We start from the raw sequence: 27,243 nt of genomic DNA on the forward strand, positions 1-27,243 counted from the left end.
GGCCTGGGGATGTGGCTCAGTGGTAAGCATCACTGAGTTCAATACCAAACCCAGTCTCCCCCAACAACAATACCAACAACAAAAACCAAGTGTATCATTCAATATCCACACATTTATATAGATTCTGCAACGTTTTTTGATGTAGATTTTTAATTTCATTCTACTATGATCAAAAAAAGATGCAAGGAATTATATAATTTTTTTTGTATTTTATAAGTGTTTCTTTGTAGTATCAAATATGGTGTATTTTGGAGAAATTTTTGTGAGCCACTGAGAAGAAAATGAATTCAGCTGTTGTTGGATGAAATACTCTATAGATGTCTGTTAAGTCCATTTGGTTTATAATTTTTTCAAATTCAAAGGGTCATTACTGAGCACATGTCTGGATGACCTATTTATTGGTGAGAAAGGTGTGTTGAAATCATTCTGTATTTTTGGACTGGAGTCTATGTGAAGCTTCAATTTGAGTTGTGTCTCATTCATGTAATTGGCTGCATCCATATTTGGGGCATAAATATTTATTATTGTTATATCTTCTTGTTGGATTGTTCTCTTTACCAGCACGAAGTGACCTTCCTTGCCTTTTCTGATTAGTTGTGGCTTGAATTCAGCTTTGTCAGATATGAGAGTAGCCACTACTCCTTGTTTTCATATTCCATGTGCATGATATATCAATTTCAACCCTTTTAATTTCAGCTTATGACTGTCTTTGCCAGTAAAGTGGATATCTTGCAAAAAACATAGTTGTGTCCTCTTTTTACATCATTTCTGCAAGCCTATGTCTTTTAGTGGGATAGTTAAGATTATTTGTAGTTAATAAAATTATATAGAGTTGTTTATTGACTCCTGACTCTTTGATTTATTTCTAATGTTTAGTGTGATCCTGTTTCTCATTTACTTGGCTGTTTTTGAAATGATATTTGTTCACTTGTGAGCTCTGGAGTTTGCTTTTGATTTGAGTGGAGTATTTTCTTTCTTTTTTCCAGTTCATTTCCCTGTTTTTTTAAAAATTTTTTACCATCTTTCTTTTGTTCTATTTTGGATATATGTAACTGTAGAGTATATTTTGACATAGTATACATACATGAAGTAATGAAGTATAACTTATTCTTCACTAGGATTCCATCCTTGTGGTTGTACATGATGTGGAATTTCACTGGTCGTATATTCATATGTATAGCATAGGAAAGCTATGTCCAGTTCATTCTACTGTCTTTCCTCTTCCTAGCCCACTCCCTCCCTTCATTCGTCTTTGTCTAATCCGATGAACTTCTATTCCCACCCCCCCCCAGCCCCCGTCCCCGCCTTTGTATTGTACTGTGTCAACATCCACATATCAGAGAGAAAATTTAGCCTTTGGTTTTTTGGGGATTGTCTTGTTTCACTTAGCATGAGAGTCTCCAGATCCACCCATTTATCTTCAAAAGTCATAAAATAATTCTTTTTATGGCTGAGTAATATTCCATTGTATATAGATACCATATTTTCTTTATCCATTCATCTACTGAAGGGCATCTAGGTTGGTTCCACAGTATAGCTAATGTGAATTGAGTTGGTATAAACTTTGATGTGGCTACATCACTGTTGTATGGAATTCTCCTTCTCCTCCTCCTCCTCCTCCTCCTCCTCCTCCTCCTCCTCCTCCTTCTTCTTCTTCTTCTTTCTCCTTCTCCTTCTCCTCCTCCTCCTCCTCCTCCTCCTCCTCCTCCTCCTCCTCTTCCTCCTCCTCCTCCTCCTCCTTCTTCTTCTGCCAGGAATTGAACCCAGGATCTTATGCATGCTAGACAAGGACTCTACCAACTGAATTATATCTCAGCCCCTATATGCTATTTTTAAGTACTTTGGGTATATACCAAGGAGTGGGATAATTGGGTCAAATGGTAGTTCCATTCCAAGTTTTCTGAGCAATCTCCATACTGCTTCCAGAGTGGTTGCACCAATTTGCAGTCCCACCAGCAATTTATGAGCGTACCTTTCTATCTATTTCAAATAGTTTTCCAAGCAATGATCTCTCCTGCATTTGAAGATTAATAAATGGTTGTTGAATTTTTGAAGGTACAACAGATCTATTTCAAATACCTTCTCAACAATTTTGTAGGAAGACAAATGCACACCCAATCCTCTACATGGTATTTAGCCATTTCTAAAACCCCTTGTGCATATTCTCATACTGTATCCACAGCTAAACTTGCTAGTGCCACCTTCTCATGTGTTGGGCTGAGTTTGAACAATCCAGAATAAACCAGTCCTTTGGGAAACTCTCCTGTTGTGGAGTAGAAGTTAGGGCTGGGAAATCATTAAAAATATAAAGAAATGTAGTCGACCTCTGTCCCACAGAACTGGAAATAATGTGAGGAAAGAGGTTAGTTGAGGAGACAATTGCACAGTCTCCTTCTAGACTCCTCAGTCTCAGATTACATTCTGTCACAGAAGTATACATCCTTCAGAGGGAGGAACTAAGAACATATAACCAAGCTGCCTAATCCCAGTGAGAGCCCTCTGTGAAGCAAAGCCTCACTCAAGGGGGATTTAGGAAGGTTCTAAGGCAGGTTCTCTGCCTCAAAGTGAGATCAAGAGCTGCCTCCTTTCTGGAGAGAGGAAGTGGGCAGCAGCTCTAAACCCTGGAACATGGCACAACTGCCATGGGCTTGTAGGACTGTGGTACCTACACAGGCTTGTAGGTCACGGTCATGAAAGTGAACAGGCGCCTGCTTCTTCTCATAAACAATCATGTCCTTTCAAGCTGATTGGTGTCATTGCTTCTATCATATCCTTTGCAAATTCTTCAAACCTTTCTCGTTTTTTACAGAGAGCAATGATTCCTGGGCTAAATCATCTGCTATTAAGGTGATCACTTCAGATCAGGCCAATTCATCTGCTCATTGACCGCCTCATCGCTGTAGTTTGAATCGGTTTTAAACAGCTATAGCACAGCACTTACTCTGTGCAATGGACTGACTGTTTATGTTGCCCAAAATGCACATGTTGAAACCTGATCCCCAGCGTGATGGTACTAGCAAGGGAGGCCATGGGAAGTGTTCAGACCATGAGTGTGGAGCCCTCAAGAATGAGATTTAGTGCCCTCCTGAGGGCACTAACTCTGTACCCAAGAGAACAGAGTTTTTTCCTTCCACCATATGAAGATGTAACTAGGAGCCACCATCTGTGGATCTGAAGTTGGGCCCCACCAGACACTGCATCTGCCAATGAGTTGATCTTGAACTTCCCGGACTCTAGAACTATGAGAAAGAATTACCTATTGCACAAACAAACCCAGACACTCTATGGTATTTTGTTCTAGCCACCAGAAAGGAAGGACTAAGGTCCCTTGAAATAATTTAAAGTATATTTTCACATGGACAAAATAAGAATTTAGGCTTATCTTATTTGCTCACCAGGAAGACAAAAACCAAAAACATCTTTATTGTCTCCCACAACTATACCAAATGAGTCTAGATTCTTTCTATATGGAGGGAATGAATATAATTTATCTTTCCAGAGAACACTTTCCTATTGGATCCGAGACACTCTGTGTGTATAGAAGTTTATTTATGAATATTATTGTTGCAAGCAGTCTCTTCCAATTGGAAGATTCTAGTTGAGAAATTGTGTCAAATCTTCCTCTCAGTGATTGCTTTTATGATTGTTGAGCAAATGCTTCAAATTCAGTACTTTCAGTTTCCTCTTCCTAGATTTTGCGTAGTTTGCTTTATTATTTAAAGGTTTCCTCATTGGGTCACTGAAAGAAGTCTATAAAGTTCCAGGAAGTCAGCGCAGTAAGGTTATAAAGCAAAGTGACAGGTGAAACAGAAGGGGAGGAGCTCATCAGCACTCATCACCTCCTGAAAGCAGCCTTCTTCCCAAAGGATACTTCTCTAAAGGATCCTTGCTCCAGGTGAGACTGGGACACAGTTTACGAGGTGAATTCATTCTTTCTTAAATGAGCATCTCCCAAGAGAGGCTGCTCCTGAGCCAGATGTGGGATAGGAGCTCACTTATAATCCTGGGGATATCAGGAGGCAGCTGTCCATTAAGTGCCCACTGCTCTTCCTGTGTTGAATCTGGCTCCAGCAAAAGTGGAGCCCACAGAGGGAACTGGGAAGGTTTTAAGATTGTCATTTCTTTCTTGACACTTAAATTACCTAATAAAATTCAAATGAAATCTTGCTTTATTGATTATTTTCATAGCTCTAGGTAGATAAAATTTAACAACTTGGAATTTGCCTAAAAAGGCCATTGTCCCAAATTTGGGAACTTTTAAAATCTTGTGCAGACATTTTCTCTGGGCCAGTCACTGACTGGTTCTCATTTCGTGGTGTAATGCCTTATGCTGTATAATTGAATAGATTATCAGCTTGGTGGTAATCTCGGTGGGGAATTGTAAGAGGAAATGGGTTCTGATCAGAGAAAAATTAATGGCTTTTTTTTGTGGTGGGGCTGGGGGAAAGACTTGGGAAGCTAGACTGATTGATTAAAATGGAACAAGTCAGAAGTAACCAACATTTTCAAGTTAAAGAATGAAAACTTGGGTGCTTATGCTAAATATTTGTTTGTATCTCAAAGAATTTACTCATTTCATTGCGAACTCTTTGAGTAACAGGGATTGTGATGTTGACAAAAAAATCAGTAAGTTAATTCATTAATAATGGAAAAAATTTAATTTCTAATATATTCTAGATGTATTAAAATTTATAAATACATTCTAGATGTATGTAATTTTTAATACATTCTCAGTGATAAGATGAAGTGACATTTTTTCCAACTAAATCTTTTTGAAAATTCTGATTTCCCCTCTCCTTTTTTGGTACTGGGGATTGAATCTGGGAAGTTTTACCAGTGAGCTACATCCCCAGTCCTTTTTGACTTTTATTTTGAGACAGTGTCTCACTATGCTTAAAGCTCTGACTTATAGAACTGTGGTGTTTCACATAGTCCAAAAATAAACACATACTGAAAATTGATGAATACACCAACATATGAAGAAGGCCCAAATGAAACAGAAACAGTAATGAGTGAATCTGAGTGTGCTACAAATGAATTGAGCACACCTCAGAAAGTGAAAAGCGGAAGAAGTTGTCTAAGCAACTTTGGAATATAGTGTTCTGATCATGTGCATAAGTCTAAAGACAAAAAAAAAGAACTGTCTGCTAAAAATGTACTCTAGTTAGTAAATGTATTTTTTTGTAGAGTTCTGAATCATCAACTTTAAAATTACTTTCCGTGTGTGCTAGATTGGAGCAAATAGGTAAATTTATTGTGTGTAAAGATAAGCAGCCCTCTCATAGTCAGAAAAATGAGTTAAAAATGAAGAAGGGGAAAGGTTGAATGAATTCAGTTCTCTTTCTCTTGGAGAAGAAATCTAAATAAAAACACATTATCCCCACATGAGCTTAAGAACTTAGGTTTCTTTCACCATTCTGAGACAGGAATTTGGGAATAAAGGGTGAGATACCGAGTCTCAAATGAACTACTGAGATGCGAAAAGTGCCCAGGAAAAATCATAACTCCTGAACACATGCTCTTGGCTCATGCCCTTGAGCCATGCCCTTGTACCATGAGGGCGGAGAAAACTGGCACAAATGTATGTAGGTCACTCTGGTTTCAGCTCTAATCCAGTCTCTAGAACTGGGCCTCTAAAAATATTAGCACCCCACACCCACTAAAAATATTAGCACTCCCCTCTGGAGAGAGCCTTCACTCTCCCTTGAATGTGCATTCCTTCCTTTACCCCAAAGGCCTCTCTCTTGAGATTATCCCCATTCTCCCTTGAATATGGATCTACACTGGCAGGGACTGAAATAGATAATTTTTTCCCATTTAAAAATGTTTTTAATTCAACAAGATAGTAATTAAAATAATAAATGATAAATTAATAATAGGTGTTAAAATATAATAAATACTAGCAAAATAACAATAATAAAAAATGTAAAGGCAAAAGAATTAACTAGTCTTATATTTTTCTTCTCTAGAATTAAATCTTTTTAAGCTTGTGAACAAAATATAATGTAAAATAAGAGCAGGAGTGAGGGGGAAAGAGAGAGAGAGAGAGAGAGAGAGAGAGAGAGAGAGAGAGAGAGAGACTTTGATCCATTTGTTGGGTGCCCATATCTCACTTTATATCACCAATCTTTGTGTCTGAGGAAGTTAAGTCCACTTTATTAGATAAGCAGTTTCAATTCCTTTCAGGATTTTAAAAAATATCTGTTTCTGATACTATAAGATGAGCCCAGGCAGAAATTGGATTTTTCTAGCTGCTCTTGCAACTGAGTTGTCCTGGTGATTATATTTATACATGAGATTTCATCAGAATTACTTTTATGTTACTCTGTAGGTCTTATCTAGAGAACTCTGAGCCATTATTCAAGCAGTATCTCTTTTCTGTTCCTGTTTACTCAGGATACCAGATGTGGTAGAAGTCAATCTTTGATCTCGCAGATGAATGCAGTGCTTTAGTATGTAGGAAACAAGGGGGAGGCAGGAATCTGAATCTCTGAATGACCATGTGAAGCAAAGCTTCCACTCATGTCTAAGGTGGAAGGGTTAAACATATCTTTCAAGTTGTATCAATAGTTCTTTATGCAATCTGTGTCAACAATGCCATAACCTTATTCTCTGTTTCTTCCTCCTATCAGAAAGAAGGAACTCCAACACAGCTGAGTACCTAGTAGTTTCGAAAGTCTCTTCCTGTGTGTGCAACAAAGCCCAAGACTGGGGTCCCCAATTACTTTTCTACTTCATCCTCAGTAACCCAGCTGTTTCCCAGCTTTAGCTCCTACCATGGTGGATCTCCTGTTCTAAAATATATTTTCTCCAAAATCATTTTGCAGAACTCCAATTTTTAGATCCAATAGAAATGTCTCTTCTGTGAAGCCATCTATAATGCTTACAACTAAAACTATTACTTGGGTAGAGACCACACCTTATTTGAATCAACATTTTAACATCCATTGCTTCTTGCTATAGTTTACAATATTTTTTTCCTATCAAGACAGACTGGCTGAAGGAAGAAACTTGTTTTGTTAATCTTTAAGTATTCAATAGCAATAGGCCCCACATTGCTATTGACTGAATGATTATATGTCATCTAAGTATTGAAGAAAAAAATAGCATTGCTCAGTTAAAAAATAAAAAAAAGTAAAGACAATTGATGAAAATTGACCAACTAATTTCACAAACAATAGTAAATTTTAACTGGGAAGTTAGGAAGTGCTAGAAATGAGCCATAAAACCACAAGTATTCCAATAAAAACACTATCTATAGCATTGCATAACATAGTGAAGAAAATGAGGGGTTTTGAAAAATTCACTTTGAAATTCATTCTTGTACTGTATTCAAGAAATAGTTGTGAATAACTGTTATTTTAGCAATTTATTTTGATGATGCTATGCAAATGGACATCTAGCTGTTGGTACTTAGTTTCTGTCATGTTATTGTCAAAGATTCCATTCTATTCAAATATGAAAATGGGGTGGATACTCTTGATGACTTTTCTAGCAACATAAAACTTTCGAGGCAAAGAAAAATACCCAATGAAACTAAGTTGACAGCAATTCTAATAACCCAGTGCCTAGTTATATGCATTCAGAAGGCAGCATGTATAGCAAAAGATGTAATGTAATGTAATATATAATCTTATATAATTTGATTACATATGATTTTTTCCTATAGTTTAACATAGTGAAATGATTTAAATTACTACATTGTTTTCTGAATGATTGCTCATACTGAAACTGAAATATGAGAGGAAGTGCCTTAATTAAAGATCAAAAACAATAAGTAGAGATGATATTTGCAGCATTTGTCAGCATTTTTTTTTTCTGTACTGGAGATTGAGCTCAGGAGCACTTAATCACTGAGCCACATTCTCAACCCTTTTTATTTTTTGAGATAGGGTCTCACTATGTTGCTTAGGGACTTGCTTAATTGATGAGGCTGACTTCAAACTTGTGATCTTTCTGTGTCAGTCTCCCAAGCCACTGGGATTACAGATGTGTACCACCACATCTGGTGCATTTGTTAGCTTTTAATTGTTCATGGTTCTGACTCTGTTAATTTTCAATAGATAATCACTTTTTGTGTGTGTGTGCTAAGAATTGAACCCACAGCCTAACACTCTAGTCCTCTAACAATGAACCAACACCCACAGCCCCAGTAATCACTTTTGAATTAATATTTTGTCATGTTTACTTAAATAAAACACCCCAAATATATAAATTCCAGGTTCCCATTGTCTAGATTTACTCTAGTGAAAAAATTGGTAGAATAAGCTTGGAAATAATAGGAATGAATTTGGAATGTAAAGTTGGAGACAACATACACATGTATGATTTTAGTCTTAATGAAAAGTGCTGATAACACTAGATAATAACAAGAAGAGAGAGAGAGAGAGAGAGAGAGAGAGAGAGAGAGAGAGAGAGAGAGAGAACGTGTGAGCAAGAGATGAGCAAGTAAAAATTTAAAATAAACATCAATCCTTACCCTACTAAAAAAGTACCACTGAGGTAGGATGTTGAAATGCTCTAGTCTTTGGTCACTGTGGTGACATTCTTGCCTGCTGTTCTATATTTATTGTGGAGATCAAGGATCCCTAGGCCAACTGGGGAGAAGGGACACACCCAGGGTGTTGAAATCAAAGTCCAGGTGTGCAGCAACAGAGGATGGTTCACTTTGCTTCAGCCATTCACTCCAATTTCAATTTTGGTTAAAATGCAATGAAAAGCCCCCCAAACAGTTGAATCCTTGAAAAAAATCACATACTTTTGATTTTGATTCTCTTCAACCTGACCTTAACTAGAGACCAAAATCCAGTACTCTGGTAGACAGGTGGCTGTGGAGTAGCTTCCTCCTGCCCATTCCCATTCTCTAATGTTTCCTGACTGTACTCTGTTGACCACTGAGAAAACAGTGAGAAAGATGATCTTTAAGAGAAAATACTGATCTTAAGAGATTGTAATTATCTGTCAGTCTTTTAATCAACAGTTAAAATAATTATTATTAAGGTTTGGATTATATGGTGTCCCCTAAAAGCTCATGTGTGAGATAATACAAGAAAGGTTAGAGGTAAATGATTGGGTTATGAGAGGTCTAACCTAATTAGTGCATTAATGCAACTGAATGGATTAACTGAGTGGTATCTGTATGCAGGTAGGGTGGAGAAGATAGGTCACTTGGGACGTGCCTATGGGTTTGTTGCTGGTGAGCAGAGGTTGCTCTTTGCTACCTAGTATCATGACCTGTGCTGCTTTCCTCCTGCATCCTTTTCTGCTATAATGTTCTGCCTCACTGAGTTCCAGAGCAATGCTGTTGGCTATCTAAAGGACTGAGACCTTTTGAAATTGGGAATGCCAATCAAACTTTTCCTCCTCTAAAGTTGTTTTTGTCAGATCTTTTGGTCACAGTGGTGAAAAAGCTAATGAAAACAATTACTAAATGGTTTAAACTTGTGGTTTCTCTCAATGTGTCATCCAAGCAACCAACCACAAAAATTACTTTCACTTTCAAGTTCAGTTTTTCACTCTGTTTTCCTTTAATGAAACAAAACAAAACAAAAACATCCTCAGTATGTTTACATCTTCTATAAAATAACAACAGAAAATTGGGTGGAAGAAAGGGAACAAGATGAGTGGACAACAATTGGCAGTTTTTTTGGATCACACTGCCCTGCACAGAGAGAGAGCAGAAATGCTTATTCAAGGACTTTCTTTTACATATAATTTAGTCTTGAGCTTAAGTCCCTTCATTTCTGATTTAAAGTGGCATATGAGAAATGGGGAAGTGAGGGAGAAGATAGTCTGATGGCCTGGATTGCAGGGTGCAGTTGCTAGCTTTAGTTGTTATTAGTCTAAAAGCTAGTCTCACTGCTAGTTTGGAAGTAACAGATGGGAGACTCCTCCCCTAAGATCAGGAATAAAACAAGGATGCTCTCTTTTTTTTACCTCTTTCCAACATAGTACTAGGAAGAACTAGCTAGAGAAAATAAGCAAGAAAAAGAAAGAAAAGACATCCAAATTGGAAAGGAAAAATTAAACTTTTCTGTTCCTAAGTAATGAGATGTAGAAAACTCTGGTAATTTCATAAAAATTTATGTAAAGTGGCAGGCTATCAAATCAACACTCAAATATTAGATGCACTCCTATATATTAACAATGAATATACTGCACAAGGAAATTTTAAAAATACAATTTCATTTACAATGGCTTAAAAAATTGAAATAAAAACACAACAAAATATTACTGAAAGAAATTAAAGAAGACATAAGATAAATAGGCAACCTAGAGAATGGGAAACAATATTTGTAAATCGTATATCTAATTAAGGATTAATATTCAAACTATATAGTGAACTTCTAAATCCAGTAGTGCAAAACTAAACTGAAGCAAAAATGGCAGTGTATTTGAATTAACATTTCGCCAAAGACAATATACAAATATACAATGAGAACATGAAAAGATACCCAGGATTACAAATTATTATGAAAACATAAATCAATACTACCATGAGAAACCACCTTATACTCAGTAGGAAGGTTATTCACATAGATTAGGGATGTAGCTCAATGATAGAGCACTTGCCTATCATGAGTGAGGTCCTGGGTACAATCCCCACCCCCCACCCCTCACCCTGCAAATGAAATAAGTAAATTAATAATAAAAGTTAATAAAGGGAGACAAACACACATATACACAATAACCAGTGTTGAGAGGAATATGGAGAAACTGAAATGCTTCTGAGCTCTTGGTGGGAATGTGAAAGGGTATAACTGCTGTGAATAATGATAATGATGGTTCCTTAGAAAATTAAAAAATGTAATTATCATATAATTCATCAATTCCACTTGTGATTATATTCCCACAAGTATTGAAAGCAGGGTCTCAAAGAGACATTTGTTCACCAGTGTTCAAAGCAGAATTATTTGTAATGTGTAAAACATAGAAGCCACTAGTTATTCATAATTATGCATGAATTAATAAGCAAATTGTGGTATATGTATTTGATAGAATATTATTTAGCCTTTTAAATGAAGAATATTCTGACATATATTACAAATATGAATAAAGCTTGAGGTCATTGTGCCAAGTGGTTTATTTGCCAGTCACAAAAGGATAGTTGGTGATTCCTTATTTGAACTATTTTGAAACTTCAAGTATTATAAAATCATAGAGACAGAAAATAGAATGTAGTAGCCTAGGGATGGGTAACAGAGATGTGGGATTATTTTGTTTAATGGATACAGAGTATTAGTTGTGCAAAATGAAAAACATCTTGTAGATGGATAGAGGTTTTGGTGCAAAAACGACATAAAGATATTTGAAACCACTGAGCTGTACGTTTAACAAGGTTTTATGTTGTTAATTCTACCACAATTGAGAAAATGGAAAAAAGGAAAATTTTAGTTTTCCTCAAGGACCTTCCTGATCAAATAGCATCCCTCACAAAGATGGTGGTTTTCAAATACAGAGAAAAAAGAGTTTGTCCCTAGTATTTTATCACTCTTATCATTGGAAAAGATTGTTTCTTATTTATACTGGTGGAAAAATTAAGTACCTACTACATCTATTCCCTTTAGGTCAAATAATAGCTCTGTAGTCAAAACTGAGGTTTTTCTTTTTCTTTTCCATAGATTTATTTTCTTTAGGGATATCAGGATTAATCTAAGGTAATCCAATGTGTATCAATGTGTATGTACCCCATGTGTGGTGACTTTTTTACACACATTGTTTCTTTTTGGGGGGTGGGAACGCAGAATCAAATTCAGGGGCACTCACTCAACCACTGAGCCACATCCCCTCCCTTTCTTATATTTTATTTAGAGGCAGGGTCTCACAGAATTGCTTAGTGTCTTGGTGTTGCTGAAGTTGGCTTTGAACTCATGATCCTCCTGCCTCAGCCTACAAAGCTACTGGGATTATAGGTGTGTGCCACCATGCCTGGCCACACATTGATTCTTAAGTTTGGGAATCTGGGTTTTACAACCACTCTGAGTGATACTCTTCTGTCTTACATTTTGAAAAAGACTTTCTGAGCAAGAGTGAAAAACATTATTCTGATAATGTGAAGCTACAATTTGTGGTTCTTTAATAATAGAGGCATGACAGGCCTGGTTTTTATAAATAAGTTCTGCTATCCAATTCATATAATTTTGCAGTCCCCTTAATCTGCTCCTTGAAAAAAGGAAAGCAAATCCAGAATTCTAATGTGGCCAAAAGGAGTTCTTATTTTCCATATTCATAGAGCCTAAAGGTTCTAACAAAATAAACATAAACAAAAACAATGTTTTCAGCCTACTAATGTCTCATTCCAATGAAAAATTTATTTTACACTGTATGTCTCTTTAACTTGCATTTACAGAATATTTTGAAATACATTATCTGGTAGACCAATCTTCATGGTAGTTTTTGCAGATTCATCTTTTTAAAAATTAATTAATTAATTAAATTTACAATAGAATGCATTTTGCATATTGTGCACAAATGGAGATTAATTTTATCAAAACCAACAATCTGTTGATTAAATAATGTTACAATAAAGGTTACATCATTCCATTTAAATCTCAAAACAAACTTGAGGTAGGAAGAATTTTTTTTTAACCTGTAACCCTCATAAAATGATGAATGTGTTTTGTTTTCATTCCTTGACACCCAGCTAGCTTAAGCTCTTTGCACAAGTTACATGGGTAGATGTGTTAGTCAGCTTTCCAGTACTATAACACAGATCTGAGATGATCAGCACACAAGAGAAAAGGTTTCTTTTGGCTCACAGTTTTGGAGCTTCCAGTCAATGTCAATTGGTTTCATTTATTTGGGTCTATGATGACACTAGCATAACACATCATAGCAAGAGTGTGTGGCAGAGCAATACTATCCTCCTTATGGCCAAGAAGCAGTAGAGACAAAAGAGGAAGTGGCTGAAATCTGCAGTTATTTTCAAAAGCACACCCCCAGTGACTTGAAGACCTACCATGAGGCATCACATGTTCAAAGTTCTACCATCTCCCCACAGTGCTACCTTGGGGACCAAGCTTTAACACATGGGCCTTTGAGACATATTCAATGTACAAACTGTAGCAGTAGTAAACTGTAGAGCTGAAAAATTTTGAAAGTCATACATACATGCTAAATATGTAGCATTTAAAATATAAATATATTTGAGTGACTTCAACAGAATGTTCGTACATATTATTACAATAAAAAATTGGATATATCATAGAAAGCCACTGATATACAAAGCTAAATAAATGCTTGCCAAGAGATTCATACAATTATAGTACTTTTAATGCTTAATAAGCTCTAATTAAATCTTTGTTTTAAACAAAGTAATTCTGAATTATAGAGAAAGTTTAAGACTACATGAAAGTTCAGATATTTCTTCTCTTAGATTCATTCCTGGTGATATTTTGGACATCATTTATGTGCTTTTGTTTTACAAATGGAAGCATAGTTTTTCTATTTTCATTCCTATTCCAATTTTTAGTTGACAAAATAGCAGAGAACAAGACCTCTCATGTGTGCAGGCCCGACTCTTTGTGGTATGCAGGCCTGACTCTACAGGAATAAGTGGAGTCCACTCCACCACCCTAATGGATCAGAGCATCATGCTGTTGGTAAAGGAGTGTCAATGGAAAGCCCCTGTATGATACTGATTAAGGAGCACAGGAAGCAATGTTGTTGACAAAGATCATTCTGCCAGAATGAGTGGTCACAAAGCATGGTGTAGGGAAGTGACATTCCTCGCTTCAAACGTTGGGACTGCCACTATTCACTAGATATGATGAAGCAAACTCCTCAGTCTTTCTGAACTTCATCTTGTACATATGCAAAGTGAGTATAAATAGCGTTAACTTTCAAAATTCCTATAAACATCAATGAGCTCAGGTATGTAACACCTACGTGACAGCTTTGTATAGACTGTCAATGCATGATAAACATTGCTTGAATTTTATTTTTATTATGGAAGTAAAACCACTACTTCATTACTTCAGATTTTTTCATTTTACTTTTAACTTCAGATTTCTAGTAGAGGAAGCCCTATGCAAATGATATCCTACATTTTGTGCCATAGAAAAATATGGAAATACTCTGAGCTCCCTCCTGTCATAACATGTTTGATTAAACTTCAGGGGTTGGGGGAACTAATTTGTGATCTTATTTCTACAGGGAGGCCCTTTTATTTTTGTAGATCACCATGACGTCTGGACCAATTATGTTGGTCCCAGTGTGTCTGGTAGAAAACAACAATGAGCAGCTAAGGGTGAACCAGAAAGCCTTGAAGATTCTTCACAAGATTTCTCAGCCTGTAGTGGTTGTGGCTATTGTAGGGCCTTATCGCACAGGAAAGTCCTACTTGATGAACCGTCTTGCTGGAGAAAACCTTGGTGAGTGAGGTCCCTCGGCAGGGCTATTTACTTCAATCCAGCTCTATCTGTCACTGCATCTTCAGGGTAACAAGGAGGGAGATTCTGAATCTCCTCTCCAACAAATCTAATTCTTTCCAGCAAAATTGCAGCCTTGTCAATGTGTCCAATGCTTTGATTTACATCTGTCATTTCAGCTTCCTGTAAAAGGGATATCCTTCATTTCTAGCAGCTTAGGACCTGAGCTCTTACAATGACCTTCACCCACCTGTGGTTTTCCTTTTTCCACTATCTTATTCTTATTAACTTGATGCTCTCTCTGAATTCTGTATCTCATTATGGCTGCCATATCACTGTTTTTTTTAAACTCTATCACAAGCAAAATTATATTGTCTCAATTTCCTTTTTCTACTTCTTCCCACTTTTCAATCAACTCCTCTCTTTTCTTAAAACCCAACATTCCACTGAATTGCTCTTTCTCTTTCAATATATACCAATGACCCTGTCTTTTCTGATTCAAAATGTTTCTTTTTATCCATCCCAGACCCTTGCTTAGCATCACTTCTCCTATTTCACCAGCTTGCTCCTAAAAACACTTTCCTTTCTTATTATCTCTATACCACACACTCTTGGTTTCTTTCTATCTCTGAGTCTCCATCTCCATCTTTTCAAGGTACTCACAGGCTTTAGCCTCAGAAGGGCAGGTATTTCAGCCTCATTCAGTCCTATTGTATCTCCTGGAGCTTTAACTTATCGATAGTACCTGGAAAATAATAGTTACTTAATAAGTAATTGTTGACTAAATTTCTTTGTTTATTCCTCAGATGATTAAAAGGACTTGATCTAATTACAATACCATCACTAGCTTAACTTCCTTTTGAAGTCAGGGTGGTTGGACAGCTAAGAATCAAAGCATCTTTGTGTGTAGTGTAACTTCTTTCATCCAGTGCACTGGTGGGCCACACCAACAGGAAGGCACATTTTCTTACAATGGGAAGAGGAATTAGAAATTATGAACAAACCAAACTTTAAAATGTGGGAGAAGCTGACAGAGAAAAATATGGGGTGTTTGTGTGACACTTAAGTTGGATATCCTCAAAGAACAGAGAAGCATCATCTTTTTTTTTCATTGCAATAAGTATTATTGTAAAACATAAATATACTATATGCAACAACATATCCACACCCACTAAAAACAAATATTCACACACATATACGTATGGATATACATGCTTATACTTTATAAATATATGAAACGTACATGTAAATATATAAAATCAGAGAAGTAGTATCTCGTATCACCGGCTCTTATGATCCTACAAGTGCGATTCTGTAGTTCAGGAGGTTCCTGAATATCTGCTCTTCGCTTGCAGGCTTTCCTCTGGGATCCACAGTGCAATCTGAAACCAAGGGCATCTGGATGTGGTGTATGCCCCACCCCAACAAGCCAAACCACAGTCTGGTTCTTTTGGACACTGAGGGCCTGGGAGATGTGCAAAAGGTGAGGAAGAAGCTCAGACAGATCTTTTTTATTCTGGTATTTTTTCTTAGCTTTCCAGGATACTTTTTACTTCAACTTATGTATTTCATTCCTGAAATCCCCAAATGCTACTCTATGGAATGAGACTTACTTCGATCTCTTTGAATTTATACCATATAATGTGATATGTTAGGTAAAATTGTATTCCTGAGAAGTGAATTGAACAGTTTCATTCATTTTAGTAAGCCTTTATGGAGAAGCTGAGATATAGGGTCTTGGGCAAGTACTGTTGATGAGGTAAAGGTCCTGCTCTCTCAGAGCCTTCAACTCTGTTGAGGAGATGGTGTGTATAAGTCAACTAGAATACCATGTGATCACTGCTTGGGTGTGAGTGAACCAGGTGAATTTCTTAGAAAGCAGACTAAGAGACACCAACAGGCAGGAGGTCTTTTAATTCAGGTTTTAGTTTGCCTATTCTTACGTTAGAGGGCAATTAAGACACCATGTCTATTTCTATATCTGTCTCTCCCTCTTTTCCTCCTTCCCTATTTAGAGATTAAATTAGAAACAAGATCTATATTTCTGTAGGGTTCATTTCCTCCCAAGTTTAAGCAGATATTCTGTCCTTACTTATAAAACAACATACCAAAGATACGGTCTTGGTGCCAAAACCTGTTGTTGTTTCTCTTAAGTCCAACTTGTTCTGATCTCAGTCAATTTACTTTTTAAATAATTAGAATTTGGGAAATGCAGTATATTCATAATATTTTTTTTTCTTTTCCAAATTCCCATATTCTGGATTTGAATTTCAGGATTTTCATTTCCTCAAGCAGGTAATAAAACATATCAGAGTTTTACTACAACTGACTGCTGGCTTCAGTGATTCAGTCAACACAAAAGCAGCTTTGCCTCTTCAAGGCTCTCACCATCTTGCCACAGAGCTAGCTTTGAAGTCACATCTTCTGTATCTACCCTTGGCTCTGAGACAGTCAGACCTAAGAACTCTCTGCTTATTTAATTCTAATGTTGATTTGGCTTCTGCAAGTATTTCTATTTTGCATACCCTTTTGTTATGTCCACATTTTATAAAAACTTCAGCACTCAGATGTAATTTCCAGTTATATTCTATGTCACATACAGTCATTTCCTACTTTCAGTAACTTTTGTTCTCATTGACACTTTCATTATTTTTATTCAATATAATAACTGTTCTTTTTACTTTAGATCCATTACTAATATGTAAACGCTTTAATTATGTTATTATCCTTGTTTGTCGTTGTTTTTAAATTAATGTATTATTAGATAATCACATAGATTGTAAAACTTGCTGTGCTTAAGTATGTTTTTCACCAAATAAACAAGGTGAGCAACATTTTTTAGTAGCTCACACATATATATATGCTCTGTGGATTTGACTTAAGTGCTCAGTGGTGATTAGCACAGCATGTATTATGTGGCCCTCTTATTGTTAAGTGAGACTTGGTCTCTTACTACTAAGCAACTAGTTGCATATTGGACTCTGTTTTTTCAACCTGTATTTTCTTATTTCATCTCATTCAGAAAAAGAAGGATCATTTGAAGAAAGTATTGTTAGAATACTTCCATAGATGAGGAAACAGGGGTCACAGAAATTTCATTGCCAAAGCTGAGATTTAATTTTGTTTTCATGTTTTATTTTCTTTGTGTCAACACTGTGCTGTCTGTAATAACAAATGAAAAATAACTGAACAACAACAACAACAACAACAACAACAAAACCTGAATGAACATTGAAGGAAAAGATCATTCAGTGCTTGTTTTCACATGTTTTCCAGGGTGACCCTAAGAATGACACGTGGATCTTTGCCCTGGCTGTGCTTCTGAGCAGCATGTTGGTGTACAACAGCATGGGCACCATCAACAATGATGCCTTGGAGAAGATGCAGTATCCTTTCTAGTTTATTGAGAAATTGTGGAGGGAATGGAAACCAAGCTGAATCCTTCCCCCAGTGGCTGAGTTGCCTTTGGTAGGTCAGAGAGGACCCAGGGGAAGGGAGAGCATTCGTAATAATTTTTTAAGGGGAACAAGGAAATTGTGCCTGGCCGCTCCTTTTCCTTAGCCAAGTCCTAGTTATATGACAGAACTCACAGAACTAATCAGGGTGAAGTTTTCCCAGAGACTTGATGGAGTAGAAGATTCCACAGAATTTGTGAGTTTCTTTCCAGACTTTGTTTGGACTGTACGGGATTTCACTCTGGAGCTGAACCTACATGGTCACCCCATCACAGAAGACGAGTACCTGGAGAATGCCTTGAGGATGAGTCCAGGTATGTGAGCATGATGTGGGTTGGGAGCTGTCTAGTAAGGTCTAGTAAAGAATGATATTTGATAAACATTGTCCATCATCTCTGGGGTTGCATTGTACTTCAGACTAGCTCAGGTCTACAGAAATGACTGGGGTTGTGGGTTATTACTCTTTGATAAGTTCTAATGACTAGAGTTAACTCACCCAGTGATAGTAGGGCATGAATGTGTACAAAGTTATTCCAAACCAATTTTCACTTAAAATAATTTGTACTTTAGCATTTAGCTTATGTCAGGCACTAAACCTTTCCAGATACCTGACATTGCTCTTTCTTTTGCTTCTCCTTTTTTTTGTGGAAAAACAATGAGAAAAACAATGTACTAGTTAATTGTTAGTCATAGAATTACAACGCAGAACCTACTTTGTTCAGTTTTATTTATTCTCCTTTCAGACATTGTTTTAGTCAGCTTTTTCACTGCAGTGACTAAAGGTCCTGACCAGAACAATTATAAATGAGGAAAAGTTTATTTGAGGACTCATGGTTTCAGAGGTCTTAGGCAGAACATCATGGCAGAAGAGTGTGAAAGTGGGACGCAGCTTCCATGATGATCAGGAAGCTGAGAGAGAGACTCCACTTGCCAGATACAAATATATACCCCAAAGCCACGCCCCCAATGCCTACTTCCTCCAGCCACACACCACCTGCCTTCAGCCACATGACGCCTGCCTCAACTCCATTAGGTGATTAAATCACTGATAGATTAAGGCTCTCGTAAACCAATCATTTCTCCTCTGAACCTTCTTGCATTGTCTCACTCATGAATTTTTGGGGGACACCTCACATCCAAACCATAACAGACATGTACTAACTTTTAAGAGAATGGCCAGTTATGTCTTCCATAAAAGCAACTTTACACTCCAAATAGGCCTCAACAGTCCCTTCCAAACTTTTTCAATACTTCTACTGTCTGCCAGAGCCTTCATTTGTTTCCCTACCATGTCATTCTCTTCATATTAGCACCTATGATGATACTGTTCCCAGTTAATAAATTATTCTAATGTATTGCATTTAGGTGGGTGAGTGTCTGATAAAACCCATGAGTTTATTAGGTAGAGACAAATTATATATCTTACATTTTGAGAATTTATATTCTTTAGAGTTTATACCCAAACTACATAATCCTATTTGTTGTGTGAATAACAGTGATTACAGTTTTCCTTAACAATGTGTCATCTGTCTTATTTTAGTTATTGCTCTACTATCTTTATTTGTGGCTCCTCTTCATTCAGTCTTACAGTTGGACTTCCAGTATCAGTACTATCAGACCAGAAATTGATATGTAACCATCTACCAATCAAATCACTCCTGAAAATCTTATAAGCCAGATCTTGGTTCAGTGGATATCAACCCAAGTTTTTCTTTTTTTTTTATTCCTGGGCACATGCCTCCCACAATTCATTTACAGAGATGCATCACTGATATGAGTTTGATTTGCACTAAGCCATTGAATGAATATATAAAATTGGATATTTAAGAAGATTCCAATGAACAATAATTCCAAGTCATGATATGCTTGAGATGCCTTGTCCCTAGTTTGTGCTCAGGGTGACTCTGCTTTTCCTCTTCCTAAGGTGATAATGATAAAGCAAAAAATACTAACACATCAAGGGATTGTATTAGGCGGTTCTTTCCCAGCCGGAAGTGTTTTGTCTTTGACCGGCCAAAATACGAAAAGGAGCTCCTAGCTCATATTAAGGATGTGTTGGAAAATCAACTAAATCCTGAATTCCAGGAACAATCAAAAAATTTCCGTTCTCACATCTTAACCCACGCAAAGATCAAGACCCTCAGGGAAGGAGTCAAAGTCACTGGGAATCGTGAGTTGACTTTTCTTAAATGATACTTCTGTGTGGTCTAATATTTGTTGAATCATAGTACATGCTATTCAGTTTTTTATTTTTATACAGAAGCATATAGACTATTTATCAATATTCATATACCACATGAAAATGTGTAAGTGTTCATGTCATAGGATTTACAAAATCCTATTATTTATTTTATTTTCCAAAACTTCAAACATCACTGGTATGGACAGTTCCTACATATATGAAGGGACCCATCTTGGATGAAATAGAAGTGATAGGGTCAAAAACAGACTGCATTGTCTTTTCACGGGAGGTCCTGTGAAAAGGGAGACTATCTGGCAGTTTAAACCAGTCCAAAATAAATGTTAGCTTATGAGGCCCTGAAAATCCTTTGAATGCTTGATAATTAGAAATAAATGATTTTTGGATTCCCCTACCTCCTTAGTCTATCTGTTTATCCTACTTTTCTCTTCAGGTATGTAAACAAAAAATAGTTTCTTTTTTTCCTGAACAACCATGATTATTTTATTTTATTTTTATCTTTCAAAAGAGAAAGAAGAATCACAATATTATGGTATTTGTAAATAATCACAATTCCTTACTAATGGGATGTGGGCTTGAGGAACCTGCCTAGATCCTACCTCCTTTAGTCCCTTGTCCACATTGATTTTCATGGTTCAGTTGCTTTCATCACCGTAACCATTTAAAACTCAGCTTTGTAAAGATCTCAGACCATATCTTTAAAACTTTTTAGAACATTATAGTTAGTATAGTAGTTGGGTTCCTCCCAACAAAATCACACATGCATGGAGTTCAATTTCAGTTCATGTCTGCCCTTCTTCTCTTCCCTCCTCCCTTCCCCCATTCTCCTTCCTCTTCTCCACTGATCTTCCTATCACTCACCTATTTATTTATATTTGATTAATTCTTTCTATTTATATATAAAAGTGAGATTCCCTGTGGTATATTTATGAATGTACTTAGCATGATTTAAAAAAATTCATTCCACATTTCTCTATTTCCCATCTCTTTTCTCTCCCTCTCAATTTCCTTCTTCTATTCCATGATCTTCTCTATATTTTTATATATTTAATCCCCTCTCTTTCATTTCTTTATTTTGCCCTAGCTTCCCCATATAAAACATTTGACTCTTGATTTTATGAGACTGACTTATTTCAGTTAGCATGATGCTCTCCATTTCCATGAATTTACCAACAAATGATATAATTTTATTTATTTTTTTTGTGGCTAAATACAACTCCATTGTATATATGGAGTTGTATTTAGCCACAATAGGTATATATACACCATAATTTCTTAACCCATTTATTAATTGAAGGATACCTGGTTTGATTCCATAATTTGGGTGTTGTGAATTTTGCCACTATAAATATTGAGGTGGCTGTATTGCTATAGTATGCTGATTTTAGTACTCTTGGATTAACACCAAGAAGTGGGATAACTGGGTAATAATCATCTAAATCAGATTTTAGATGAAGGTTGGTATTCAATATTTTAAACTGTTAAGTCCCAGTGAGTAATAGAATGAAGAAAAGGTGTGAAATTGTATGTGCTGATAGAAAAAGTATGCAAAGCATGTGTTTGTTTATCTTTTTCCTTTGGACTATTATTTAAAAATACCATAAACTGGGAGTATGAAACAACATACATTTTTTTCTCCAGGTTTAGTAGGCTGGGAACTCCAAGATCAGGGTGCCAACATGGTAGAGTCTTTGAGAACTCTTCCAGGTTGCAGACTGCTGAGTTCTTGCTGTGACCTCACATGGTAGAAGGGGCAATTTAGCTCTCTGGGGTCTCCTGTAACATACTAATTCTGTTCATGAGAACTGTTCCCCCATTGTCTCTAATCACTTCACAGAAGGCACCACCTCCTAGTTCCATAACCTTCATGGTGGGAATTAATAATCAGTCCATGGTGTTATGTGTGATTTTAAAAACATAGTCTCAGACTCTTGTATCCTATTGAGTGAGAACTTGACATGCATACCTATTCTCGGCCTTATTCAGGGCTGGGGAGTTTGGTGGAGACCTATGTGAATGCCATCAACAGCGGAATGGTGCCTTGTTTGGAGAATGCAGTGACCACTCTGGCCCAGCGTGAGAACTCAGCAGCTGTGCAGAAGGCAGCCAACCACTACAGTGAGCAGATGGCCCAGCGGGTGCAGTTCCCCACAGACACACTGCAGGAGCTGCTGGAGGTGCACGCAGCCTGTGAGAGGGAAGCCATCGAAGTCTTCATGGAGCACTCCTTCAAGGATGACAAGCTGGAGTTCCAGAAGAAGCTGATGGTAATTACCCTTAGCTTATACCTTTCCTGATCTTGTCCTGGAATAAGGTTGATAGTCTTTTTTTTTTTTTTTTTTTTTGTGGTGCCAAGGATGAAATCCAGGGCCTTAAACATGCTAGGCAATCACTCCACCACTGAGCGACATCCCAAACCCCTAGGCCTCACATTTTTATTCCAGGGTTTGTATCCTTCTTATCTCAGAAATAACCTAGATTTTTGTGGGTAACGAGACTCTGCAGGCTACAAGTGCTCTCTTTATCTAAAAGATGACACTTTGTTTTCTATTGCTGCAAAACAAATGATCATGTACTCAACAGCCTAAAATAGCATGCATTCATTAGCTCACAGTAAGGTTAGATCCCAGCATAGGGTATGTGGGGGTTCTGCTCAGTGCCTCACAAGCTGAAAACAAGATATAAAATGGGCTTAGTTCTCATCTGGACACCTGGGTACCCTTTTCATCTTCAACATACCAGTGATGCATCCCATCTTTCCTTCCTTTCTAGTCTCTCTGTTTTCCCTTCTGCCACAGCTGGAAAAAAACTGTTCTAATGTGCAGATGTGGTTAGGTTCAATAGGGTACTGTTCATTTATTATATTCATCCTGTGTAATGCCACATATTGTAACCATAGGATTACTAACCATCATATTCACAGACCCGGGGACAAGGCAGGAAGTGGAGAGAACTCTCAGGTGACAACTTAGTTCGGCTGATCAGATGCACCTTCACTGAAAGTTTTTCTTTCAGACCATTTAGTACAGATCTTAATTTGACAAAATTCTCTTATTTCATATTGAGGAAAATCCAGCTGGATTGTAACTTCCAAATAGAAACAAACAAACAAATGCACCTATTCTTATATCCTCACACACTGAAACTGTCACGGAAAGAACTTGCAAAGCAGTCAAAACTCTGCTCAGAATATACTTAACTTGTTTCTGGTGGGTAGGTGTGCCATGAATATATTTTCATCTGTAGCAACCCGCATTCTCTGAGGGGAATTTTACTTCAACCAGAATTAAACATTAAACATTTTATTAGTGATTGTTAGGGTTTCGGTTGCTGTTAATCATACTATTACTAAATAAACTATAGAGTTTATGTCTTCCAACTCCATCATTTCACATATATTGAGACTGACATTGAGGTAAGAGATTTTTCAGAGTCACACACTGAATTGGCCAGACCTGGGACTGAAGCATGTCTCCTGACTCCTTCTATGTTCCAGTTCTCTTTGAGGCGGTCAGACTGCTTTTTCTGAGGGGATACCAGTTGGGCCTTCTTTCTAACAACTTCTTTGTATTTTACTTCCCTACATTTCCCTTCCAGGACACCATAGAGAGAGAAAAAAAAGCTCTCCTGCTGCAGAATGAAGAGGTATCTGTCAACTGCTGCGAGGCTCTGCTGAAGCAGCTTTCAGAGCCCCTGATGCAAAGCATCTCAAGAGGAGCCTTCTCTGTTCCTGGAGGCCATAGGCTCTACTTAGAAGCAAAGAAGAAGGTAGAACTTCAGTACAATCTAGGGTCCAGGAAAGGAGTGAAGGTGAGGAGTAAGGGGAGGGGAGAGGGCCAGTATGTGGTCAGAGGGTCTGTGCTGCTCCTTCTAAAACTAAGCTGCCACCATTATTTGTGAAACAAAAGCAGAGAATGGCTATATGTTGACATTTATATAATTTTATATCCCCTGTTAGTTAGATCCTCTTAAGTAAACCAGAAACAGTTCTTCCCAGAGAGGATTTAGAACCAGGAATTCAGGTGAAACCAACCATTTCTTTTACTTATCAAAAAAGCGGTTTTAATTTTTTTTTCTGCTAAAACACAAAAGGTACAATATGAAAGAAATGACTTTGTTCTTGTGAGGCTTAACATATTTCAGTTGGACAAATAACAGTCAATGGTATATGAAGTGATAAGTTTATCATAAGTTAACGGTAACTGGTGTGTACTCATAGTAGCAGAGAATGATGATGGACGTAGTTGTTAGGAAACATTGAACATTCTCTTCCTACACCAGGTACAGGTTCTGGTGATTTCCTTACATTACCTATTTAATTCTCAGAATACACAAAGTACATATTACTATCTTCCATATTAATACCCTTAAGAAAAGTAGTGCATAGAAGGCCTAATACGTGACCTAAGAACATAACAGCCTGCCAGTGACAGAGCTCATGGGGCAGCCATTTTAAACTCAGAATTTATTTTTAAGGTGGGGGGATAGGGGGATCCTCCTATTGCACCCCTTCAGATTCTTCCAGCTATTCTACAAGGTTCCCTTTCTCCCACATCCTCAGCAACATCTCTTGTCCTTTGACTAATTGATAATAGGCTTCCTCACAGATGTACTAAGATCTCATTGTAGTTTTCATTTGTGTTTCACTGGTATTAGTGATGTTGAGCACTTTTACAAATATCTGATTAACATTTGAATTTCTTCTTTGAAAAATGTTTATTCAGGTCCTTTGCCCATTTTGTAATCAGGTTATTTATTTATTTTTACTGTTGAGTTATGATTTTCTAATATGCTTTGTATATTACCCCTTATCAGATATATGGCTTACAAATATTTTCTCCCATTCTCTACATTGTCTTTTTCATTTGGTTAGTGGTTTCCAGGCTGTGCTGAAACTTTAGTTTGTTGCAGTCACATTTATTTTACTTTTTGTTTTTGTTGCCTGTCTTTTGGTTTTAAATACAAGAAATCTTTGTAAAGGCAAATGTCAAGGTTTCCCCCCTAAGATTTCTTCTAGGAGTTTTATAGTTTCAGGTCTTATGTTTAAATATTTAATAAACTTTTAGTTCATTTCATAGAAGGCATAAGATAATGGTTTAATTTCATTCTTTCCTGGCTCTCTATTCTGATCCACTGGTGTATGTGTCTGTTTTTATGGTAGTACCATGCAGTTATAAATACTAAGTAATACAACTATACATATCATATATGTGATAGAATATCCTTCAGTCTTAAAAAAAAAAGTACTCTCAATGACGACAACATGGATTAACCTAGGGACATTGCACTAAATGAAATAAGTAAGCCACAGAAAGATAAATGCTGCATGGTTTATGTTCAGTGGTGCCAATCAACAAAAGGAGCAAAAGGCCATTAAGCTCATATTAACATAGTGTTCAGTTAGAGTAGAATAGTGATTAGCAGGGCCTGAGAGAGGTTAAGGGAGATACTGGTAAAATATATAAATATGCAGGTATAGATGAGTAAGTGCTGCCCACCTGATGTACAATGTGACTGTAGTTAAAATACTCTATTGTGTACCTTAATGTTACTAAGATAATAGGCCTTGCGCATTCTCATGACAATGGAAAATGCAACTGTGTGATGTGATCAGCATGAAAACTGGCTTGATTGTAGGAACCATTCAACAATGCAGTCATATATCAAACATCATGTTATATAATTTCAAAGTATACAATTTTTATTTGTTAATCTCAACAAAGCTGAAAAGAAACTCAGAAGGCAGCCTAGAAAAGCTTTCTAGTATAGGAGGTGGAAGACACAAGTCAAACAAACTGTAGATATGATGCTAGTTAAGGAAGGCTAGAAAAGATCCTGAAAAAGGATGTGCACATACCACAAACAATGGAGAGGGTACGTGTTTGTAGAACTGCTCTTACATATGACTGGGGTGGCTGGTGGGCAGCACTCAGGGGAGAGGAGTCTGCTGTAGAGGGTTTTCATGTCTCACCAGAACACGGACTTTTGTTGTGTCCTTAGAAGGACAGGAATCTCTATGGGATCCTAACTAAGAATGATGCAAAATAAAGTCCGTTTTGTGGTCTATTGAATAATAACTTCCTTATCAGAAGACTAGATCTTTGATGCCTAAAATGTTTTTGTTCCTTCTTGGTTCCCCAGGCAAACGAGGTCCTTCAGAGCTTCCTGCAGTCACAGTTTGCCGTAGAAAAATCCATCCTGCAGTCAGATAAAGCCCTCACTGCTCAAAAGAAGGCCATAGCAGGTACAGGGGAGGTCACAGCTCTCAGAGAGTGGGGAGGTTCCTGTATAGACTGACTGACTAGACAGGAAAACCTTCCTGAAACCAGAAGATTCTTCCTGCTGTGGACAGCACATGCTCTGCTAAATCTGAGAGCAACAGGGGAGGCCAGCAAATCAGTTTTTCATCACATTTGGAAACATACTGTGGCTATCATGGCTAAAGGGAGGATTCAGATATTCCTCTTGCTTTTTCTGAAATAAGTTTGGTTTGTGAAGCTAGGATAGTAGAGCTCAGACCTGACTGTTTTTGTTTTTTGGTTTTTTTTCCCTCCCTAAAACTTTTGTGGAACAGCTGAGCAGCTCAAGAGGGAGGCAGCTGAGAAGGAACAGGAGCTGCTAAGACAGCGACGGCAAGAGCAGCAGGAAATGATGGAAGCACAAAAGAGAAGCTTAAAAGAACACATTGCTCAGCTGGAGAAGAAGTTGGACAGGAAAATGGAGAACCTTCTGAGAAGGTTGGAAAGGAATCTGGACCATAAGCTAAAGGTGAGCCTGGGCAGGGCCTGGCAGTGCCTGACAGACAGTGCCCTGGTTCCTCAGGAAGGGAAGTACCAACATGTTAAGCATGGACATGATTTCAAAGGGAAACTCAAAAGGTGCATGTTTCACTAACTCCTCATGTATACCTGCATCCTCCTGAAGTCTGTAAATCTCTGAGACTCCCGCACCTTGTATATTGATAGAATTCAGAGTATACAGTGTTCCCCAGGGTGATGGATAAAGGTTTGTTGAGATTATAGGGTGTTCTTACTGTGTCCCAATTGAATAGTGTTTTAGTCCATTGGTCTTTTTAGGACTCTTGGCACAACCATCAAAGAGATCAAAATTAGATCCATCTGAACTGCACATATCATCTTTGACCTGATATAAAGTGGAGGATCTTTGAAAGCTCTGAATTTGCTCCATTTACTTCTATAACCTGATTCTTTCTACAACA

The 27,243-nt window shown here is 37.2% G+C and overlaps 1 protein-coding gene across 1 annotated transcript in view; it reads left to right on the forward strand.

Moving 5' to 3' along the window:
- Positions 1 to 13,532: 13,532 nt before the first annotated feature.
- The window catches only part of LOC308655512 (uncharacterized protein), a gene marked incomplete at its 3' end in the record, with an annotated part of 47,805 nt that continues 34,094 nt past the window's right edge, over positions 13,533 to 27,243 (forward strand). The window contains exons 1-10 of the mRNA XM_081305600.1: positions 13,533 to 13,818; positions 14,155 to 14,372; positions 15,725 to 15,852; positions 17,646 to 17,755; positions 17,942 to 18,138; positions 19,749 to 19,994; positions 22,011 to 22,291; positions 23,622 to 23,834; positions 26,166 to 26,268; positions 26,599 to 26,792. Of these exons, the coding sequence (XP_081161726.1) occupies positions 14,183 to 14,372; positions 15,725 to 15,852; positions 17,646 to 17,755; positions 17,942 to 18,138; positions 19,749 to 19,994; positions 22,011 to 22,291; positions 23,622 to 23,834; positions 26,166 to 26,268; positions 26,599 to 26,792 (1,662 nt within the window). The 5' untranslated portion in view covers positions 13,533 to 13,818; positions 14,155 to 14,182. The remainder of the gene's footprint in view (positions 13,819 to 14,154; positions 14,373 to 15,724; positions 15,853 to 17,645; positions 17,756 to 17,941; positions 18,139 to 19,748; positions 19,995 to 22,010; positions 22,292 to 23,621; positions 23,835 to 26,165; positions 26,269 to 26,598; positions 26,793 to 27,243) is intronic.

The sequence above is a fragment of the Spermophilus citellus genome (assembly GCF_964194105.1).
Source record: "Spermophilus citellus genome assembly, chromosome: 9".
NCBI classification, from domain to species: Eukaryota; Metazoa; Chordata; class Mammalia; order Rodentia; family Sciuridae; genus Spermophilus; species Spermophilus citellus.